Source organism: Eriocheir sinensis, chromosome 26 (genome assembly GCF_024679095.1).
Source record: "Eriocheir sinensis breed Jianghai 21 chromosome 26, ASM2467909v1, whole genome shotgun sequence".
Lineage (NCBI taxonomy): Eukaryota > Metazoa > Arthropoda > Malacostraca > Decapoda > Varunidae > Eriocheir > Eriocheir sinensis.
In genome coordinates this window covers 11,811,547-11,831,614 of record NC_066534.1, presented here as the reverse complement: position 1 = coordinate 11,831,614, position 20,068 = coordinate 11,811,547, and the positions used below count along the sequence as shown (strand labels likewise).

The window sequence follows — 20,068 nt, the reverse complement described above, 5'->3', positions numbered from 1 at the left end:
CGCTGCGTTGTCGTGAAAAAGTAAGGAGCAACGAGACGAAAAAAGATCCGGGCCAAGTTTTAAGCAAGCGAACAGGTGAAAAAGAAAACAGGTAGTAACAAAACCGGTAGAGGACGAGTATGAGGAGCAGGAGTTGGATAAAGATAGTGAAAATAGATACTACATAATCCCCCAAAAAGAAGGAATATAGCGTTCGAACCGGGCCAAATTTTAAACACGCGAACAGGTGAAAAAAAACAACCACAGGTAGTAACAAAACCGGTAGAGGACGAGTACGAGGAGCAGGAGTTGGACGAAGATAGTGAAAATAGATACTACAAAATCCCCCCAAAAAGAAGGCATATAGCCAGGCATTACAAGACACTTTGCCTTCTCACATCAGCTATATCTAAAAGTCAAAGGAGGGGATCAATGAGGTTCTAACGAGTGTTTTTTTTATGCTCAGGGTACAGAGGAAACTACCCCTGGAAATCCCCACAACTCCTCCGAAAGCCTTGTTAGATATGTGTTCTTGGGCGGCGAAATGTTTCATAATACGACCCATAGTGTTCGAACTCCCTATCTTCCATCGACAGTTACCTATGACCGAATACCTGCAGACAGACAAACACGTGAATAAGTGAACAGATTGGAGAGAGGGGGGAGAAAGGTGCGTAGAAGGACAGACAGAAAGAGGTGGAGGTGGTAGTGGTGTTGGTGGTAAACGAAAGGAAGATGAAATTGGAAAAGTGCGTGACAAACCTGAGGTACTTAACTTCAGGTGAATATGAATAGGTAAAGAAAACCGGTGAAGCAGAAAGACGTCGAGTGCGAACGAAGTGGGCAGCGGAAGGAAGAAAAAAAAATAAAGGAAGGACGTAAGGAAGGAAGGACGCGAAAGGTGGAGGAAGAAAACGACAACGAGACGGAAGGAAGGAAGAAAAATAATTGAGGCGGAGCAGGTGGAGGTTGAGGAGGAGGAGGAGGAGGACGAATTAAGTGGCCCTCCAGTTAGTGTACAGGAGGAGAAGGAGGAGGAGCAATAAGGAGAGAGAAAGTGACAATCTCAGTAGTACTTGCGGAGGAAGGAGAAGGAGAAGGACGAATAGCAACCAGCAGGAGGAGGTGGAACGAGAAGGACGAGAAAGTGACTATCTTATATTTAGTACTTGCGGAGGAAGGAGGAGAAGGACGAATAGCAAGCAATAGCAAGCAGCAGCAGCAGGAGGAGGAAGAAGAGAGTGACGTTCGTGTTAGTGCGGCAGGAGGAGGAGGAGGAAGAAAGAGGAGGAGGAGTAGCGGCTATTGTGTGGGAGGAGGCGGCGGCGGCGGCGGAGTAGCGACTGGTGTGGTGGTGGCGGCTGCGGCGGTATCAGCTGCCATGGAAACCGTCGTCGGGTATCACGCCGCTGCCGGCAGCCGCCAGTGTCGGGTCCAGTTTTACCCCGTGAAGGTAATTGAGACTCCACGCGGCCGCTCATGGGAAAGGGGGAGGGGGGGGTGGAGAGGGGTATGGGGAGAACAGGTGTGGGGAAGGGGTTGGAAGGGTTGGGGGAGAGGGACAGGAAGGGGGATGTTTTGGGGACAGTGTTGCTGGGAAGGGGATTGGGAACGGGGAGGGTAATGTGATAGGAGGAGGACAGGTGTGGGGAGGAGGGAGTATGAAGGGGTGTTTGGGGAGTGTTGCAGGGAATGAAGGGATGGGGAAGGGGGAATTTAATATGATATGGGGAGGACAGGTGTGGGGAAGGGGGCTGAATGCGTGGTTGAAGGGAAAGGGGAGGTGGGGAAGGAAGGGGTGTCGCAGGGAATGAAGAAGAGTTAGAAAAGGGGAGGATAATTGAGTATAGGGAGGACAAACGTGGGGAGAGGTGCGGAAAAGGTGGTTAGAAGGGAGAGGGGAAAGGGGAAGTGGTGTTGGAGGGAGGTAACTGAGATATGGGGAGGATATGGGGAGGAGTCCTGGTTATTATATTGCTAGAGATGGGAAAGGGGAAGGAGGATGAAAGCATATGGGGAATGGCGAAGAAGGAAGGAAAGGGGAAGGAAGTTCTGCTGAGGTTCTGTTGCTGCATAGAGAAGGGAGGAGGTAACGTGATATGGGGAGGAGGTTATAACTGGGGAGAGATGTAGAGGTTGGTGGGAAGAAGGGACGTTATGTAATTATGTTCCTGGGGATTGAGGAGGAGGAGGAGGAGGAGGAGGAAGGTACGTAGGTGTGGAGAATAGAACCTTGATTTGGAGGAAACAGAAGGGAGGAGGGACGGCAGGAAGGGAGGAAGTGGTGTATAGACGATGCTGGTGGGGAAAGGAAAGGGGAAGGTAGGTGTGAGGAGAAGCTGCATATGATGAGGAAGGGTTATTAGACAGGGAAAGGACAGGGAGGAAGATAAGGGAATGGGGAAGGTATATATAGAAGGCATGGGAAGGACTGTAATGGGGAAAGGATAAGGGGAACGATAGTTGAATGGGGAAGGTTGAAGGTAAGGGAAGAAGCTGTGTAGGATGAAAACAAGGTATAAGTTGGGAGGATATAATAATGGAGAAAGGAGAGAAGGAATGAAGGGAATGAGTATCTACCTGAGGAGGAGGAATGGAGGTGTGGGATAGGAAGGGAAAGGGAAAGTGGTGAGGGACGAAAGGTGTGTGAGATAATAAAGAAGAGGAAGACTAATGAGAACGAAGTCATGATGAGGAGATGAAGGGAAAAGTGTGACGCGGAGAGGAGAGAGAGAGAAGAGGAGCTACTGTAAGTGTGGGAAGATAATGATGATGAAGGGGAGTGAGAGAGGAGAGTGAGGGTGGGGGGGTAGGGGGGGGAAGTGAAGTGGATAATGACAGGTGATAACGAGAATGGATGGAAGTGATTTTGGTGGGTGGGGGCGGAGGGGAATATGTGATTGTGGAAATGGGTGTGAATTAAAAGGTAGTGGTGGTGGTGGTGGTGGGTGGGGGAGAGGCAGGAGTTAATGAATGAGAGAGTGGATGAAGTACGTGTTAATGAACTAGGGCATGGGGGGGGGTGGCGGAGAGGGTCAAGGTTACTGGGCACTTGATAAGAAATGAAGTGGGTGCCAAAAGCATTAGATTAAAAAGCAGACTGATAGTGGACCAGGTAGAGGAAGGAGTGAAGGTGAGAGAGGAAATGGGTGTGCCCGTGGGAAAGGTTATGTAGGGGTGATGGTAGGGGTGATGGAGGTGGTAGAGATAGGTAGGGAAAGTCATTAGTGTAGAAACTTAAGCTTAATATAATTACTCAATATTTTAAGTTGGTGGAAAAAAAAATCTTCCCCTAATTTTTTTCTCCCAATATTTGTCATTTTTTCTCAGACACTTTGGGCAAGAAATATTATTCGCCAATGTTTTTTTTTTCTCTCCCAATATCTAAGTGATTTTTCTAAGACACCTCTCATATTAATTTTTCCTCGCCTTCCTCGTGCGCCGGAGATGAGCACCGAGGCCACGCGCAGCTATATCGTATGCCCCTAACTTTACCTTTCCTTACCTGTCCTCGTGGTGGTTAGGACAGGTGTGTGGTCATTAGTGTACCTTTAAACTTCCTCCTTTTATTTATTATTTTCTCCACAGCTAATTATTTCTTCCTTGTCCCTTGCACCTGAGGGAGTTTTTTTTTTCCTTTACCTTTCCTTCCGTGAGGCGCTAAAGACTTGATTAAGTTTACTGTTTATTATTTTTTTACAGCAAAGGAGACCGCTCAAGGGCTTAAAAAAAAAAGAAAACAATGAAAAAAAATAAAGCCCGCTACTTAACTGCCCTTAAAAAGATTAGGGAGGAGCGGCCGAAAGAGAAGTCAATTTCGGGAGGAGAGGTGTCCCGATACCTTTACCTAAAGTATCGAAGTTTAGTCTTTTTTTAAACTTTTTTCTATATATATTTTTTTCTTTCTCATCCAATCTTCCCTCGGTATCTTCTTTCTCATCTTCCATCAACACCCGAATCTTCTCTCAGTATCTTCTTCTCTTTCATCTTCCCTCAACACTCATCTTCTCTTGGTATCTGCGTTCTCATCTTCCCTAATACTCTTTCCCCTTACTATTTTATTTCCCCTTTTCCATCAACACCTGAATCTTCTCTCAGTATCTTCTTCTCTTTCATCTTCCCTCAACACTTATCTTCTCTTGGTATCTGCGTTCTCATCTTCCCTAATACTCTTTCCCCTTACTATTTTCTTTCCCCTCTTCCCTCATGTTCGAGTCTCCCTCTCCCACCCCTCTCCCCTCAACACTAAGGTCCTCCCTCTGTATTTTCTCTTTCAAATCCTTTTCTTAATTCCGTTTTCAGTATTTTCTCCCTCTCCTCACTCAGCACTGAACCTCCCAGAGTATTTTTCTTCGTCCCTCAATTATCACACCCTGCCTCAGTGTTTTCTTCCTTCACTATAGCTATCCTTCCTTTATCTTCTTCCTTAATGTTCTTCAATAGTTTCATCATTTCCCTTCAGCTTCTAATTCTTCTTCCCCTTACACTCATCTTCCTTCGCTATCCTCTTCTCCCTTATTCTTCATCTACCTGCTCTCTCTTTATCTTCTCCCTCCTCCCTCAATGTTCTTCCAATAGTCTCATCATCTTCCTTCGACTTTTACTTCTTCCTCTTTATTAAACCTACGTATCTTCTTCATACATTCTCGTCTTTCCTCTCCATCTTTTGCTCCCTCATTCTTCATGTACCTGCTCTCTCTTTATCTTCTCCCTCTTCCCTCAATGTTCCTCCAATAGCTTCATCATCTCCCCTCAACTTCTAATTCTTCTTTCTCTTTATTAAACCTACGTATGTTACCCTTACACTCTCGTTTTCCATCTGCTCCTTTTTTTCATAATTCTTTTTCTTCCTCTTCATTAAACCCTCGCATCTTCCCCTTTCACTTACGCCCTCCTTCGCAATCCTCTGGTCCCTCTTTCTTCATGTCTTCCCTTCTTAACTAACAAATGTCTTCTCTTTCTCTCCCTCTCCTGCAGGTTCAGCGGCGTGGCATGAGCCTAGAGAGGGTTCGCGATGAGTTCCGGGTGGAGAACCTTTACCTGGAGCACAAGGTTCCGCACCTGTTCGTCTCCTCCCAGGTGAGTGCCGCGTCTCTTAATTAGTGACAACCTTTCTGCGTGTTTATTCTATTCGTTTTCACTTTTACTTTCATAATTTCTGTTTGATACTTAATTACTACAGACAGACACAGACAAACAGACAGACAGGTAGACAGGTAGACAGATAGACAGACAGACAGACAGACTATTATTTATTTCTATACCGAGTTACACACCTATACCTTTTCTGTTGCTATCTTCCCAGTTTTCCTATCTATCTGTATCTATCTATCAGTCTATCTTGTTCCCATATAATCTCATTTCTCTTCCACTCTTCCCTCACACTCATCACGGCCTTCCTTCCTTCCTTCCTCCCTTCATTTCCTCCCCTCTTATACTTATCATTACTTATCATTACTTACCCTTCCAACGCCTTCCCTCGTTTCCTCCTCCCCGCTGCTTAATCACCCCCAACCCCTCATTAACCTTGACCCCTGATCACCACCACAACAACCACCACTACCTTGCTTCACCTCACCACCATCCCTACCAGGACCTCAAATAACTGCACTACACAACTACCATCCACAACCACTATCCACAACCTTCCTTAGTCTCCTCCTCCTGTCACTATATAGCTACCACTACTACCAATGTTTCTTACCTGACCCCCTCATCCCACCATTACTGCATACCTGCCTACCTTACCACTACCCTACCACTACCACGACCACCACTATCACAATCACTACCTGCAATACCCTCATCACTACTATTTCTTCCACTTCGCCATTACTACAATCACTGCTTGCCATCTACCATCACCAACCATCACCACTACCATCTCTCTTCACCTCACCACTACTAATACCACACTCGACACTTCCCCTACTAACTTTTATATTACAGTCGCTGCTTCCCCTACCATCATCCCCACCATCTCTTCCACTTCCCCACCACCATAATCAGTGTTCCCCTACCATCACCACCCTCTCCACCTCACCACTACCATCCCTTGCCCCCTCCTCCCCACAGTGGCAAGAGCACAACCGCATGTCGTGTCTCTACCTGGGCTACCGGCTGTTCTGGGCGCTGTACTTCACCATGTGGGCGGTGTGGGCGTGGGTGGGCTCCATGGGCTACGACTCCCCGCCCGCCCAAAAGCTCTACTTCATGACCTACCTCACCAACTGGAGCATCTGGACCCTGGCTCTCGACACCTCCATCCAGGCGGTCAATGTTGTCCTCCACCTGAAGAAGATTTCCGACGATGGTGAGTGGCTTGATTTTGTTTTGTTTTCTTTGGGGTTGAGGGCTGTTGAAAGAATGGGGGAGGGGGGAAAAGGGGGATGCTGGAAGGGTGGGACCGTGGGGGCAGTTGTCAGAGAAGGGGAAGGAGCCAATGGAAGGGAAGGGAGACTGTTGGAAGGGGTGTGTGTGGAGGAAAGTGGAGGCTGTTAAAAGGAAGGAGGGTTGAAAGGGAGGGAGCTGTTGGAACGAGTGGGGGCGTTTGAAGGGGGGTTTAAGGTAAGGTTCTTCAGAGTAGGCTACAGGTCGTCAGCAGGTCACAACAGCCTACTCACGAACGAGGTTGTCAACTTCTTTATAAATAGGAAACGTAAGATTAGCACACACACACACACACACACACACACACACACACACACACTCACTCACTCACTCACTCTCAAGAGGCTTTAAACTGGATCGTGAAGGAGTTGACTGAAATAATGTAAACTGTGATGCGTTGAGGGAAGGTTGAAGAGAACGGTGTTGAAAAGGAAGACTGAGGTGTGTGTGTGTGTGTGTGTGTGTTAAGGGGTATTATAAGTATTTATCTCATCTATCAGTATTAGACTAGTGTATAATGTTGGTTGAATAATGAATAGTGATGTGATTTTTTTTTTTGTTAATTAATGCTTATGCTCATTGAAGGGTTTAAATAATGTGTGTTGTGGAGAGAGAGAGAGAGAGAGAGAGAGAGAGAGAGAGAGAGAGAGAGAGAGAGAGAGTTGTAAGAAAGAAAGAATTCAGGAAAGGGAAAATATTTGCTTAATCCACTTACTTTCTCATTTGTACTTTCTCATTTGTACTTTCTTAAGCTGATGGCCCGGGTAACAAAGGTTCTTTTTAGTCTGTTTGTGTGTTCTTACTAATTAGTCTTCTGGAAACTCATTTTTGTCAGTTTATTGAAGGAAATTAATTAGTGAAACAATCCTCCCTTCAGATACGTTTTTATTTTCTTCCTATTGAGAGGAAGAGAAAGAGAGAAAGAGATAACGAGGAAACGAGAAAAAAATAGAAACGAAAGAAAGGGAAGGGAAGGAAAATAAAACACCACCTCGTTATAGATAGAAGGGGTGTTCTATCCTCGTCTTTTGCGCGCGTTGTCATGTGGAGAGCTGCCCATCAGTGTCTTTCTTTCGACAGTGGATAGAAAGATTAAGTTTCAATGACGTACACTCGTGGCCTTGATGATATAAGACATTTGAGTTATGGTTAAAATTGAACCGCATCGCGTAACTCGGCACCGACCCGTTGAAGCTATCGGTCCGCATTCTGAGACGCTTTCGAATCTCGCAAAAAAATATTTCTTACGGCCACAAAAGAGATAAGTCGGATTCTTATGAGTGTTTTCTTAAATTCATGGTTCAGAAGCCTTATCAAACTATCACTAGGCTCATAGAACCAATATGTACATTCTCTAGTGTATCATAGCTTACAGTCCCTCCCTCCCTAGAACCAATATATATTTTCTAGTTTATCTTAGCTTAGTCTCTTCCTAGGATCAATATACATTCTCTAATTTGTCATGGTCTTTAGTAACCCATTTTTCATCCTCTCTGTAATTTAAGCCGCCTTCGTAATAGGTTTATGCCGACCAGTGTTTCGCCTACGTGCGTGAAACTACGTAATATGAAAAAGAGGAAAGGCGAGATATACAAGATTAACACAGCGCGGATTTTAGCAGTGAATTCAAATTTACACCCACTCGTTCCCTTTTCACACCTTCTTCTTCTTCTTCTCTCTCTCTCTCTCTCTCTCTCTCTCTCTCTCTCTCTCTCTCTCTCTCTCTCTCTCTCTCTCTCTCTCTCTCTCTCTCTCTCTCGTCATCTATCTATTTTTCTATCTATCAGTCTCATGTTCATTTCATCTATCTATCTTGCTATCTATCTATCTATATCTATTTACTTATTTATCTATCAATCACAACAAAAAACACAGATGGACTGAGGAAGATGAAATAGTTGCCTAAACACTGCGTGGCTGACCTGACATTTAGGACACACAAAGGTCACCAGCCTCACCACCTTTCATAGCAACTTGATTCTCACCTGTTGCCCCGCCTACACAACCATCCACACTCCTGTAATGCACCCGGCCATGTATACACTCCCACTTACTGTATGAAGGCAGTGTATTATCCTTTGCACCATCACCTCTTTCATCTACATGCCTTCCACTTGTTCTCCTACCTGCACGTTTCCGATACCCTACGCCCCTGTCCACCCAGCAGTGAATGGGTACCAGGTATTAATCGGGGGTTGTGTCTCGTCGCCTGGGGTCTGTTTCCTTCTCTTATAATTCCTTCCCCTTCTGTCTCTCCCCGGCATATGACCACAGATGCTGCGCCGACTAAACGAAACTTTCCAACTTTTCCCACCTGCACGGCCATCCACGCTCTTGTGATGCACCGGTCTCTATACACTCCCACTTACTTGTATATATTATCTCCTGCATCTTGTTCAGCCTCTCTACCTGTCTGTTGCCTATCCCCCACATGTTCTCCCACCTACACAGTCATTTGCACTCCTCTCGCTTACTCTATGAACTTAATAACTCCTATATCTTTTTTTCAATCTATACCTGTCTTTGTTGCGCAGTTATCTCCCGCCTCTTATCCCATCTTAGCATCCATTCACTCCCCATGCAGTCTCTCACTCACTCTATGAACTTACTAACTCCTATATCTTTTTTTCAATCTCTCTACCTAGCTGTCTTTGTTACGCACTTATCTCCCGCGTCATATCCCATCTTAGCATCCATTCACTCCCATTACTCGCTCTATTATCTGTCTTTAAATATCTACTCTTTAATCGACCTTTAATGCGTGTATCCGTAACTTTCCACGCATGTTCTAACCCCTTTTACTTATCCTTTCCACTTTCCTGCCTTTTCTTCTGTCTTTATTTCGTCCATTTATTCTGCATCAACGTATATATGGATTTTCACACGTTCGCACTCCATTTTTTTTTTTTTCACCATTAACTAATATTTTACATGTTATTCAACTTACGCCACCGCCCACTGTTTGCTCAATATTACTCCTCCATTTACTCGAATTCACGTTTTATCATCCATCCATCAGTTTCTACACTTGATCAAACTTCCACTGTTCTCTCATCTACTTGTCTCCTTCCTAAACCACCAATAACACTAACTACACATTCTAAGTTCGGTACTGGTAAACGCTTCCACACCTCACATCAACTATTCCCAAAGTCCAAAAAGGAGATCCTACACTTGATACATCTTCCACTGTTCTCTCATCTACTTGTCTTCTTCCTAAACCACCAATAACACTAACTACGCATTCTAAGGTTGGTACTGGTAGACGCTTCCACACCTCACATCAACTATTTCCAAAGCCCCAAAAGGAGATCAGTCGGGTTCTAATGAGTGTTCTTTTAGGTTCATGGTACAGCAGAAGGGTCAAACTAACACCAGGGCCATAAAACTACCCCTGGAAATGCCGCAAACTCCTACGAAAGCCTTGATAAATATGTGTGCTTGGGCGCCGAATTACTTAGCCATTCGCTCAAACTAACACCAGGGCCATAAAACCACCCCTGGAAATGCCGCGAACTCCTACGAAAGCCTTGCCAAATGTGTGTGGTTGGGCGCCGACTTACTTAGCCATTCGCTCAAACTAACACCAGGGCCATAAAACTACCCCTGGAGATGCAGCAAACTCCTACGAAAGCCTTGTTCAATATGTGTGATTTACTTAATTACCCACTCTCTTACGCTCCACACCAATTACCGCTTCTGCTTCCTCTCTACCTGCTCTCCCATCTACCTGCACGACCTACACGCTCACCACTCACTAAACCTTGACATCTACCCTCTGCATTGTCTCTTTTATGCTCAGTCTTTTAATTCAAACCGTGTACATTTTTACCTGGAGCTTGAATCCTCGTCTGCCATCTTTTTTTTATTACTTTTATTTTCACTCACTTCTTTTTATCTTATCGTATTTATCTACCTGTCTTTCTCTTTATCCATTTTCGAACTTGCTGTTAACTCGTGCTCCCCTCCCCTCCTCCGCTCTATCTATCTATCGGGTGTTTTCAAATTTGCTATTACCTCATTCTTTCGTCCCATCCTTCCCTTCACCCCTTTACCCCAGCAGCAAGTAATGGTCGAAGGGACGTAGGTTATGCTTGCGAGCTTTGACCACTCCACGTTAATGTAAAACACCCAACCTTGGACATGAATCTCTGCCGGGAACTTCATACATACTAAAACACATTCCATTCATCATCCGTAGGGCTAACGCTTTCTCACACTTTCCGTAACTTTTTCCAGTGTTTGATGATAACGATTTTCTCTAAACTTCATAAATACTAAAACACATTCCATTCATCATCCGTATAGCCAACGTTTTCTCACACTTTCCGTAACTTTTTAGTGTTTGATTATAATGATTTTCTCTAAACTTCATAAATACTAAAACACATTCCATCCATCATCCGTATAGCTAACGCTTTCTCACATTTTCCGTAACTTTCCAGTGTTTGATTATAATGATTTTCTCTAAACTTCATAAATACTAAAACACATTCCATTCATCATCCGTATAGCTAACGCTTTCTCACATTTTCCGTAACTTTTCACAGTGTTTGATGATAACGATTTTCTCTAAACTTCATAAATACTAAAACACATTCCATTCATCATCCGTATAGCTAACGCTTTCTCACATTTTCCGTAGCTTTTCACAGTGTTTGATGATAACGATTTTCTCTTAAGCTTCATAAATACTAAAACACATTCCATTCATCATCCGTATAGCCAACGTTTTCTCACATTTTCAGTAGCTTTTCACAGTGTTTGATGATCATGATTTGGTCTCTATTCCCAGACGCTTTCGGCGCACACAACAAATAATTTTAAAGGCCAGAAACGAGATTAGCCGGGTTCTCTTGAGTGGTTTTAATATTCATGGGGCAGAATGAAGCCTTGTAAAACTATAATCAGGCTCACAAAACCACCCATGCAAGGAAATACGAAAACAACCTCTACGAAAGCCTTATCAAATGTGTGTGTGTGTGTGTGTGTGTGTGTGTGTGTGTGTGTGTGTGTGTGTATTCTCTGCTCTCTCTCTCTCTCTCTCTCTCAGGTTACATTTTTTTCTTTAGTACTTTTGCCTTTTTCTCGTTTTTCTTTCTTTTTTTTCAATATTACTTGTTTAAACCATCTTGTGAAAATGTCTGTCTGTCTGTTTTCGATCCTGCCTGTTTGTTTGTTTACGTGTCTGCATCTCTCTCCTTTTGCTTGTCTGTTTCTTTGTTTTTTGTCTTTGTCATCGTTTTCTCTGTCTGTCTGTCTGTCTGTAAACCCCGAAGTATTAGATTTTCCACTTTCCTAAACATATCGGGTTCCCCATTGCGACCATTTCCCAACGTTGCCAGATTGTCGTTCTCAGCTTCTCATTTTTCCAGATTTCAGGCTATAAACCGTCTCACCCACAAAACCAACGATAGCGGTTTATATTTATTGCTAAAAGTGTTAATTACAGAGGGTTTTGTGCGGTCATTATGCTTTAAAAATGGGGAAATCTAGTTTGTTGAGTACGATATCATGGCATCCCTGCTATTTCCCAAGCCCACAGAGAAGAAGAATCTGATTTTCATGGGTGTCTTTCATTCGTTCAAGATGTAGAAGTCAGGTAAAACTATCACCAGCCTCACAAAACGGTCCATGAAAATTCCAGGAACTTCAACGAGAGGCTTTTCAAACGAGCGAACTGAGGTCCTGATACGCTTAAGGGGCTCTTACACTGGGCAAATTTTCCGTGGATCTTCAGTCAAACCACGATTTCCGCTAGCTTGCTTCTCATTTGTTTCTTGTTATTGTTGCTGATGATGATGGTGAGTAATACCGTCGTCCTTCGGTGAAATCTAACGTAGCTTTGGAAGATCGTGGACCCGTCAGAAACCCACGGAAATATGAAAACCACGCCAGCGGAAATCGTGGTTTGACTGAAGATCCACGGAAAATTTGCCCAGTGTAATAGCCCCTTTAGGAATACTGGCTCGAGAATATGCATGGACCTGAGCGTTTAGTAACTGTTGTCTGGTGGCTACACAACACTCGCGCAACACTAAGTCACCTGGGGGCAGCAAGATTAAAGGGAATGAAGTGCAGGTGTCCTCACTCCGACGAGCCGCGTGTATACCTGTAACTCTCCTCCTCCTCCTCCTCCTCCTCCTCCCCCGCACCTCGTCACAAGCACCTGGGACGTATACTGTAGCCAGAAAAAAACATCACTGCTTTGTTTTGTCTTGTGTGTATTTGTCAAACAACGCTATGATCTTAAATTTAGCGTCATTGTGACATACTCGTGAAAATGTTGAAAGAGAGAGAGAGAGAGAGAGAGAGAGAGAGAGAGAGAGAGAGAGAGAGAGAGAGAGAGAGAGAAACAAAGACAAACAAAGAAAAAGAGAACAGAGAAACACACACAGAAACACACATACACAGAAACACACATACACACAGAAACACACATACACACAGAAACACACATACACAGGTACACACATACACAGAAACACACATACACAGAAACACACACAGACCCAGAAACACACACACACACACACACACACACACACACACACACACACACACACACACACACAGGCAGAAAGAGATAAACAGACCGACAGGCCAAAAGTAAATTAAGCCTCGTAAACACACCACTGCTAGATGATTTTACCTTTTCCACAAACCAGTATTTTCCATCACGCATTACACAGCGGCGATCTATTACTGCTGGGCGTCATTTTAAGCAGGAGCGAGGCGGGAAGCGCAATCATAGAAACACCACCGCTGCTCTATTTTACATTTCATCACACCAGAAATTTACACCATTCATCAAAACAACGGCGGTTTCATGCCCGGTGTAATTTAAGCATAGTCCCTCCTATCTTCTCTTTTCTCATCTCCTCTATTTCTCTTCTCTATTTTCTTTACCTTCTTTTCTTTACTTTCTTCTTTTCTTTTCTCTTTTCTTTCCTCTTTTCTTCTCTTCTCTCCTCTCTGTTTTTTTCTCTCTCCTCTCCTCTCCTCTCTTCTCATCTCTTCTCTGTTTTCTTTACTTGTTTCTTTTCTTTTCTCTTCTTCTCTCCTCTCTATTTTTTCTCTCCCCTCTTCTCTCTTCTCACCTCTCCTCTCTTCTGATCTCTTCTCTATTTTCTTTACTTTTTTCTTTTTCCTCTTCTCTTTTCTTCTCTTCTCTATTTTTTTCTCTCTCCTCTTCTCGCCTCATCCATTCTCTTCTCTTTTATCATTTTGCTTTCCTATTTTCGTCCCATTTCTCTTCTTTTTTGTCATTTTGCTTTCCTATTTTCGTCCCATCTCTTTTCTCTTATCTTACCTTTCTATCTCCTTTAACTAACATGCTCTTCAAAACGGACGGCAGGAGAGGGAAGGGGAGACGCAGCCTCACAAACCCCCTTTATACAGTTCACTCTTGCGCAAACGAGTAACTATTTCTCTGCATCCTTCGTTCATAGGTCGATATAGACGCTCCCTTCCCTTAGATCAACTATTTCCAAAGGTCAAAAGGGAGATAGGTCGGGTTCTCGTGAGTGATTTTGTGGGCTGGCGGTACTCAAGAAGGGTCAAACTACCACCTGGGTCTTTAATCCGTCCGCTGCGATTGGCACGAATTTGGCCCTCACTGGTAGCCTGGTAACATATGCTCCCAGGTCCTTCTCTGCCTCTGTGGTGGATAGTGGAGTGTTTCCCATGTGGTACTGGTATGCTGGATTTCCCCTCCCAAGGTGCATGACTTTAGATTTTTCTTCACTAAATTGTAGCAGCCACTTTTTGTTCCATTCCTGTAGCTTGGTGAGGTCTTTTTATAGGAAATCCGCAGTCAAGGGGTTAAACTATACCCCTGGATATGCCCACGACCCCTACGAAGGCCTTGTCAAATATGTGCGCCTGGGTTACGAAAGGTTTGATATTACAATCCATAGAGTAAAGTAGGAAGTCCAGGTCTCGTTAACACCACTGCTCCGATTTTCCTTTTTTTTTCTGGGCTCCTCGATAATTTTAGTCACGTCACAGTATGGCATTGTACCCTCAGTTAAAGAGTGAGTGGATATGCAAGTCTTATTTTTAGCCTTTTCCCTTGGCGATTTTTTATTTTTTTATTTCTGGTCTCCTTGATAATTATGTTGATATCACAGCATTTCATTTTTACTCTCAGTTAAGAACGAGTGAATCTTTACGTTCTATTTTCTAGTTAAAGAGTGAGTGGATATGCAAGTCTTATTTTTAGCCTTTTCCCTTGGCGATTTTTGTTTTTGTTTTATTTCTGGTCTCCTTGATAATTATGTTGATACCACAGCATTTCATTTTTACTCTCAGTTAAGAACGAGTGAATCTTTACGTTCTATTTTCTAGTTAAAGAGTGAGTGGATATGCAAGTCTTATTTTTAGCCGTTTTTTCCCTTGGCGATTTCTTTTTTTACTGTTTTATTTCTGGTGTTCTCGATATTTTTTTTCGTATCACAGTATTTCATTTTTACTCTCAGTTAAGAACGAGTGAATCTTTACGTTCTATTTTTAGTTTTTTTTTTCCTCTCAGCGATATTTTGTTCACCAAGTTAAGTTGTCTTTTCTGTTTTCCTTTTACTGGGCTGTCTCTCCTTATATTCAGTCCAGCCTTTTACGAGATGGTTTTATTATGATTATTTACGTTATGTTTTTTTCTCACTTATTTTTTTATTATGGTGTCTTTCCTGTATTCGTTTTACCCGGTTGTCTTTCCTACGAGTCAATCCAGTGTGTTATAAGCCGATTTCTTCATAAATATTTACCTTCAGGTTTTAAGTTTTCTTCCCATCTAGTTTTTTTTTTAATTAAGTTGTTTTCCCTGTTTTCCTTTTACGCGGCTGTCTTCCCTTCTATAATTGTTTTCCCTGTTTTCCTTTTACGCGGCTGTCTTCCCTTCTATAATTGTTTTCCCTGTTTTCCTTTTACGCGGCTGTCTTCCCTTCTATAATTGTTTTCCCTGTTTTCTTTCACTCGGCTGTCTTCCCTTCTAGTCACTCCAGCGTCTAGTTGTTTTCCCTGTTTTCTTTTCACTCGGCTGTCTTCCCTTCTATAATTGTTTTCCCTGTTTTCTTTTCACTCGGCTGTCTTCCCTTCTAGTCACTCCGGCGTCTAGTTGTTTTCCCTGTTTTCCTTTTACTCGGCTGTCTTCCCTTCTATAATTGTTTTCCCTGTTTTCTTTTCACTCGGCTGTCTTCCCTTCTAGTCCCTCCAGCGTCTAGTTGTTTTCCCTGTTTTCTTTCACTCGGCTGTCTTCCCTTCTAGTCACTCCACCGTCTAGTTGTTTTCCCTGTTTTCCTTTTACTCGGCTGTCTTCCCTTCTAGTCCCTCCAGCGTCTAGTTGTTTTCCCTGTTTTCCTTTCACTCGGCTGTCTTCCCTTCTAGTCCCTCCAGCGTCTAGTTGTTTTCCCTGTTTTCCTTTCACTCGGCTGTCTTCCCTTCTAGTCCCTCCAGCGTCTAGCTGTTTTCCCTGTTTTCTTTCACTCGGCTGTCTTCCCTTCAGTCACTCCGGCGTCTAGTTGTTTTCCCTGTTTTCTTTTCACTCGGCTGTCTTCCCTTCAGTCACTCCGGCGTCTAGTTGTTTTCCCTGTTTTCTTTCACTCGGCTGTCTTCCCTTCAGTCACTCCGGCGTCTAGTTGTTTGCCCTGTTTTCTTTCACTCGGCTGTCTTCCCTTCAGTCACTCCAGCGTCTCATGAACTCGCCTTTTACAGCGCCAAACACAGAAGCTCCGTCAGTCAGTCAACTTAACAATGTCGTGTGCTTCCCCTGCATCAAAGGAGCGAGCCTCGAGTCGGGATCAAAGGAACGGAGGAGGAGAGCTTTTTACCTTAACCTCTAAGGAAAATTGTGTCTTTCCCCTTCCCCTTCGATCTGCCTTCCCCTTCCTCTGTCCCTTCCCTCCCCTCTCCTCCCCTATATCCCCTTGTCACGCAAATCTCGGCACTCCCTTGATCTCCCCACGCACTCTCCTTCCTCCTCCCCTTCCCTCGATCTCCCCATGCACTCCCCTTCCTCCTCCCCTTCCCTCTCCTTCCTATTTTATCGTACATTCACTGTTTCCACTCCCTCGGTCACTCCTTCACTCTCCCTTCTCGTGCACTTCTCCTTCCCCTCCGTTGTTCATCTCTGTTATCCTTGGTTGCTCTTTGTTCATTCCCTTGTTCTTGTTTTCACTCCCTCGCCCCTTTTAGTGCTGCGGTCATTTCTCAAAAGAGGCTTAAAAAGAGGAGTAACCCCAACCTAGGGTAGAACAAAGCACAACCTATATGGTTTGATGCAGAATTTTGACTAGATTCCGGAAATGATGGTTGTGGTCCAATAAAATGTGTCTGACAACCTAATGTTGGAATTTCTGTCGCAAAGTCAATTTTTATTGAAAAAAAATATTAAGTGCATTTTGTCCAATAAAGACAATGTATGCAGGAAACCCAACAAAAATGGTTCTAAACCATGCAGCTTGACCAAGCTGAATGCATCACACCTCTTACATGACAATATTTTGTAGGTTTATTGAAAAATGACAGAAATATGGACAAAATTGTCACAAAATGTCCATTTTTTATTCAGTGTACCATAATCTCTTAGGTCTAACAGGCACATTAATCGCCAAAGTTGCACATATTACACATCAAAATATTCCTCATTTACTCCTCTTTCTAATGGTATATAGTATCCAGCCTACTACTTTACATATGTTATCATTCATATATTCCCGTACTCATTTATTCATTCACTCTCGCATTTTTTCATTTCCACTTCTTTGTTCACTTACATCCCCATACTCCTCCTCTGCCTTGTTCACGCCTTCGTCATCATTCACGCTTTTCATTACTCAACTCCTTTACTTCATTATTCATTCCTTCATTTTCATCTCCACTCCTTTGCTCACTCCAGACTCTTCCTCGCTTCACTTTCTTACCCTCTCGTCCACTCAACTTTATTTACAACACTCAGCTCCTTCCTTCCTCTACTCACTCAGCCCTTCACTCCATTATTCTCCTCCTCCTCCTCCTCCTCCTCCTCCTCGCCCACTCCTCCTCCTCCTCGCCCACTCCTCTTCTTCCTCCTTTAACTCCTCCACCGACGCAGGGACATAAAAAAAATCATCTACCTTGTTCTCGCGAGTAAATTACATTTCAGACACTAAATTAATTAAAAGGGTAATAACTCTGACTTGACATTGCTCATTTTCGTCTGGTTGTAGCACTCTTGGGCTTAAAGTTATGTTGTTTCTCTCTCTCTCTCTCTCTCTCTCTCTCTCTCTCTCTCTCTCTCTCTCTCTCTCTCTCTCTCTCTCTCTCTCTCCTAGCGTTTTTTTTCTTTCGTTTCATGTTTTCTTTATATTTTTGTTCTCTTCTCGTCTTATTTCTCTTTTTTATCTTACATTTCTTTTACTTTCTCTTCTATCTTTTTTCTCTCATCTCGTCTCTTATCTATTCTCTTCTCTTTTATCTTATTCGTCTTCTCTTTTATCTTTCTCTCCTCTTCTCCTCTTATTTGTTCTCTTATTTATGATCTTTCTTTTTTCTGTCTTCTCTTTAATGTATGTTTTTCTATCCTCTTCATATCTCTTATCTCCTTTTTATTTATATTTTCTCCAATTTTTTCGCTTCTCTTTTTCTGTGTCTTCTCATCTCTCATCTTTTCCATCTCTTCTCCTTCCTCTATTATTTTGTCTCTCATCTTTCCTCTTTTCTTTTTTTTTTTTTTCTTTTTTTTTTCACTCTCCCGCGTCATGCACCCTAATTAAGCCTCGCCGTGTTTTCCAGCGGGCCGCTCATGAACAGGGTGAGCGAAGCGAGGCGACCGTCATGACGTTAATAGGTGCTGCCAGTGCGTCATCGTCGTGTATTGGGGACGAGGCTTGTTTGGGGCGGTCGTGCTGTTCCGAATTAAGTGCATGCCAGTTCGATTCTTATTAGTTGATCTGCGTTGTTATGGTTGTTAGTGGTGGTGGTGGTGGTTGTTGTTGTTGGTGGTGGTGGTGTGATCGTTATGTTCCGAATTCGAGTGCATGCTAATTCGATTCTTATTTATAGTTAAGCCGCGTTGTTGTTTGTAGTTCATGTTGTTGTTGTTGTTTTACAGCAAAGGAGACAGTTCAAAGGCTTAAAAAAAAACAATGAAAAAATTGGAGAGGAGTGGCCGAAAGAGAATTCAATTTCGGGAGAGGTGTCCTGATACCCTCCTCTTGAAAAAGTTCAAGTCGTAGGCAGGAGGAAATAGATGAAGGAAGATTGTTCCAGAGTTTACCAGCGTAAGGGATGAAAGTGTGAAGATGCTGGTTAACTCTTGCATAAGTGGTTTGGACAGTATAGGGATGAGCATGAGTAGAAAGTCGTGTGTGGAGAGGCCGCAGGAGGGGGGGAGGCATACAGTTAGCAAGTTCAGAAGAGCATTCGGTGTGAAAATATCGATAGAAGATAGAGAGTCAACATGGCGGTGGAATTTAAAAGGTAGAAGACTATCAGTAGGAGGAGGAGAGCTGATGATGATGTTGTTGTTGTAAAAGTGTAATGTAATTCGAGTCTTCTTAATTAAGGAATTCCGATGGGTTACTTTTCTTTGTTGGTGATGTACTTTTTTTTACTGTACGCCTTGTTGTTGTTGTTGTTGTTGTTGTTGTTGTTGTTTGTTTGTTTTCAAGTGTAACGTAATCAACCTGCTTAAAGAATGCCGACGGGTTACTTTTCTTTATTGGTGATTTACTCTATTTTTTTCTTTACGTCTTGTTGTTGTTGTTGTTCTTGTTGTTGTTTGTTTTCAAGGGTAACGTAATCCTAATCTGCGTAAAGAATGCCGAGGTGTTACTTTTGTTCGTTGTTGATTTACATTTTATTTTTCCCTTTGCAAATCAGCATCGACAATAATGGCTTTCAATTAACGTTTCTTTCTATTCCTTGATGTAGTCGTTGCCATTGTTCGTTCTCTTATGCGTTTATCAGACTGCTAATTCACTTACATATTTGTTAATAATCATTCAGTCAGTCATTTTATTTCATTTGGTTAGTCATTAATTTGGTTAATATTTTCTTCGTTTATGCATATATCAGTTAATTAAAATTCACTAATGTATTTGTTCAGAATTATTCAGTGATTATTTTTTTTCATTTGCTTATTCGATCATTTGGTAACTATATTATTCGTTTGTGTATATGTTTATCAATTCACGTGTATACTTAAGAAACAGTCAATCATTTTATCTCGTTCATTCACTTAGCAGTTTATCAATGCACTCGTTTATTCAAGGATCATTCAATCAGTCATTCTATTTATTTTCATCTCCTCATTCCACCTTACGACCCACTCAGCTTTGCACAGGACATAAAAACGAGATTGGGTGAGTAAGATCGGGGCGCATACGAACCCGAATCGCGCCTCACCGGACTGTTTCGAAGCAGAGGCAATTCCGCGACCAACTGTTTCTCGTCCACGGCTATTTCGAACCCGACTATTCCGGTTAAGTGCGGCGGGCGTGTGGCAATGGTGTAAATGGTGCAGCAACGCCATCACACTGCCCCTTGTTACGCAATACAAACTCCCCCCCCACACACACACACACACACGTTGCCAGATTGTCGTACTCAGACGCTTATATTTCCCATATTTCCCGACTTCCTACCCCCAAACTGGCTTCTGGGCTCCAATAACGAAACTCATTTATATAGTTATCGTTAAAAGAGTTAGTTAGATCCTGAT

At 43.1% G+C, this 20,068-nt stretch overlaps 1 protein-coding gene across 2 annotated transcripts in view; it reads left to right on the top strand.

Annotated features, from left to right (window-relative positions):
- Positions 1-20,068, top strand: part of LOC127003769 (uncharacterized) — a 50,918-nt gene that overhangs the window by 19,433 nt on the left and 11,417 nt on the right. For both annotated transcript variants that reach the window (XM_050870782.1, XM_050870783.1), the window contains exons 5-6: positions 4,957-5,058; positions 6,055-6,292. In XM_050870782.1, coding sequence (XP_050726739.1) covers positions 4,957-5,058; positions 6,055-6,292 — 340 coding nt within the window. The remainder of the gene's footprint in view (positions 1-4,956; positions 5,059-6,054; positions 6,293-20,068) is intronic.